The 2,648-nt window shown below is 42.1% G+C and overlaps 1 protein-coding gene across 1 annotated transcript in view; it reads right to left on the reverse strand.

Moving 5' to 3' along the window:
* TTC39B (tetratricopeptide repeat domain 39B) overlaps positions 1-2,648 on the reverse strand; it is a 49,140-nt gene that overhangs the window by 39,658 nt on the left and 6,834 nt on the right. The window contains exon 4 of the mRNA XM_008567723.1: positions 389-456. Coding sequence (XP_008565945.1) covers positions 389-456 — 68 coding nt within the window. The remainder of the gene's footprint in view (positions 1-388; positions 457-2,648) is intronic.

The following is a 2,648-nucleotide window of genomic DNA, read 5'->3' on the forward strand; positions in this document are numbered from 1 at the left end:
GTGCAAGAAAGGAATGGCCAAGAATTAAGATGCCTGCTCTGCCTGGGCAGTGCCTGTGTGCGGCTCTCTACCATCAGCAAGCACAAGGATGAATCATCTCACGGTTGTCACGCAGAAGCACCCTGCAAGCAGCTGTGGCAGTTACAAGGCAGCTTCTCTAAAAGGCAGTCATTCCCAGTAGACTGAAAATTCCAAATAGACTCTAAGTCCATTTGAGTAGGAATAAAGCTCTCTGGAGTCTTTTTCCAAATTTTATCAGAATAAAAAATATTCCATTACCACTCGAAGTCAAAAGAACTGAAGCACCAGCATAGAATAAGCCACACTTTTCTATGCAGTACTGCCAGTCTTCCCAGCTAATACCAATTCTAAGCCCAAGGTTCATTACCTGCACAAACGTGAGTGCTGCTTTCTGCAGGAGACACTCGGCATAACAGATTTCAGCATGCATTTCCTCTATTAAAAACAAATAAAATTATATTAAGGAAAATCCCATGTCCACAGTAATTGCTCTGAGATATTCAGAAAAGACTGATAGATAAATGAGCCCAAGAGAGACACAAAAACCTAGACTGCTTTGGTGCTTCCTTAAAAGCAGAGTGATAACCTCATTTCTCGGTCCTTCAGCAAGATATTCCTCAAATGTATAAAATGTTCAGGGAAGTCATCTTTGGTCCCATTCAAACATAACCGCAAAGAGTCAGGCACTTGTTTTCTGAGACTCACACTCAGCTCACCAAAGGAAACCAAAATTGAAAAGCAATTTTTAAAAAAAGGAAACCACTTATTTTTTAACTTAACAGTAACATGAACGGTTAACACAGTTATAAAAATTTTAAAAACCAAAGTAAATTTATGAATTCTATCTTGTAAAATATGAAGGTATGATAATTATGACAATGACTACACGCATTATTAACTTGACAGCAATTCTGTCGAGTTCTGTGAGAAGGAGCCGTCCTGCATGCCAACGTCAGGACTCCTCACGTAGAGAAGACTTGATATAAAAAAGAGTTAGCACTATCCCAGTTTTAGCTAATTTGATCATTTAGATATCCAGCACAAGAACCAGGCACTCACAAAAAGGAGCTATGTAAAGCTATGTACATATATCCCAGGGACATGTGAAGTCCCAAAACACATGCCCTATCTTCCTAAACAAGCCATCACACTTGCAGAGATTGGGGAGACAAATCTTTGCATTTTTGCACAAACAAAATCAGCAGATTCCTGCTTTATCCATGTGGTGCCAGATTGGTATGTTACTTAGGTAAATGAGCTTTCGGTCTTTGATAGCCTGAGTTGGAGAAAAGGCTCTGCTGTAGGACCTTGAGCAAGCTCCCTGACCCCTCTCGCTGGTTTCCTCATTTCTAAAGTCCGCTAATCACGTCTCTACACAGCTGAAGGACTAAACGAGGCGCTGCATGTAGAGCTCACTGCAGAGTAAGCACATGATAAACGTAGCTACTTTCACTAAGATTACTACCCTTAGCCCAAGTCAGTGTTTTTTTGTAAAAGCCCAGAAAGCAGAAAGCATTTTTATGCCAACTAAGTGCCTGAAAAACGGTATTGCTGTGTTATTGGGAATGCTGTTGAATCAAACCTGATAAGAACTAGTGTTTTCTTCCACCAACACACACAGACCCCACCCCCACCCTACACAACATACAACCCACTGGTTTTCATAAATTAGTTCAACTTCCTGCCATGCTCACCATCCAAATGTTTCATCTACAAGGAAGCAACTATGCAGTGAAAGTCCCCAACAGCACCCAGACAGACAGGGCCGAACCCACGACACGCAAAACGAGCAGTTCTAGGCTGTGTGCACCCTGGCAGCATCCCCGCCAGGTCTCGGTCCTTCAGAACACCTCTCCTCAAAGTGTGCCTCTTGATTTTCCCAGTGTGGTCAATAGGACACAGACTGCCAACTTCTACTTTTACAGAGCTGCCTGAACATCTTCTTCTTAGGTAACTTTGTAACAAAATGAGAACTGTCAGAAATGGACAATTATAAAAGTTTGCTCGGGAACACGGATGCCATCTTGGGGGAACTGTAGAGGGCACAAAGTCAGCACTGGTGGAGGACAGGTAGCAGCAAAGGCACACAACAAGGAGAGCCCAGAGCACCTTTGAAAAAGGCTAACCATGCTCTTTGGCTGAGACTCAAGGTGTGTCGAGGGAGGAGAGGGCAATGAGGCTGGAAAAGTAAAGTGAGGCTAAATTATGGATGACCTTGAATGTGAGTATCTGGGCTGGATTCAGCAGGCAATAGTGAATCCTTGCAGAGATCTGAGCAGAAGTGTGGACGGATCAGGGTTAAGATGCAGATGGAGAAATCTAAAAGCAGCATAAAGGATATAACAAGAAGGCACAGATAAAATGCACGAGAGCTTAAACTCCACGTTCCATATACTAGGGTACTTCAAAAAGCTCGTGGAAAAATAGAATTAAAAGACAATATGTATGAATCTTTCCATTAACTTTCTAAGTACCTACATATAAATATTCTTCATATTAAATCTCTTTCACATGCTAGGCACTGCATATAAATATCTGTTGCTGAAGGCAGTTTGAAGCCCATTTATGGCAATCCGTCAGCCACGAGAGAACAGCAGGTGTATTCCACTATAAACTCATGAAAAGTT

The sequence above is a fragment of the Galeopterus variegatus genome, unplaced genomic scaffold (genome assembly GCF_000696425.1).
Source record: "Galeopterus variegatus unplaced genomic scaffold, G_variegatus-3.0.2 Scaffold338, whole genome shotgun sequence".
Classification (NCBI taxonomy): domain Eukaryota; kingdom Metazoa; phylum Chordata; class Mammalia; order Dermoptera; family Cynocephalidae; genus Galeopterus; species Galeopterus variegatus.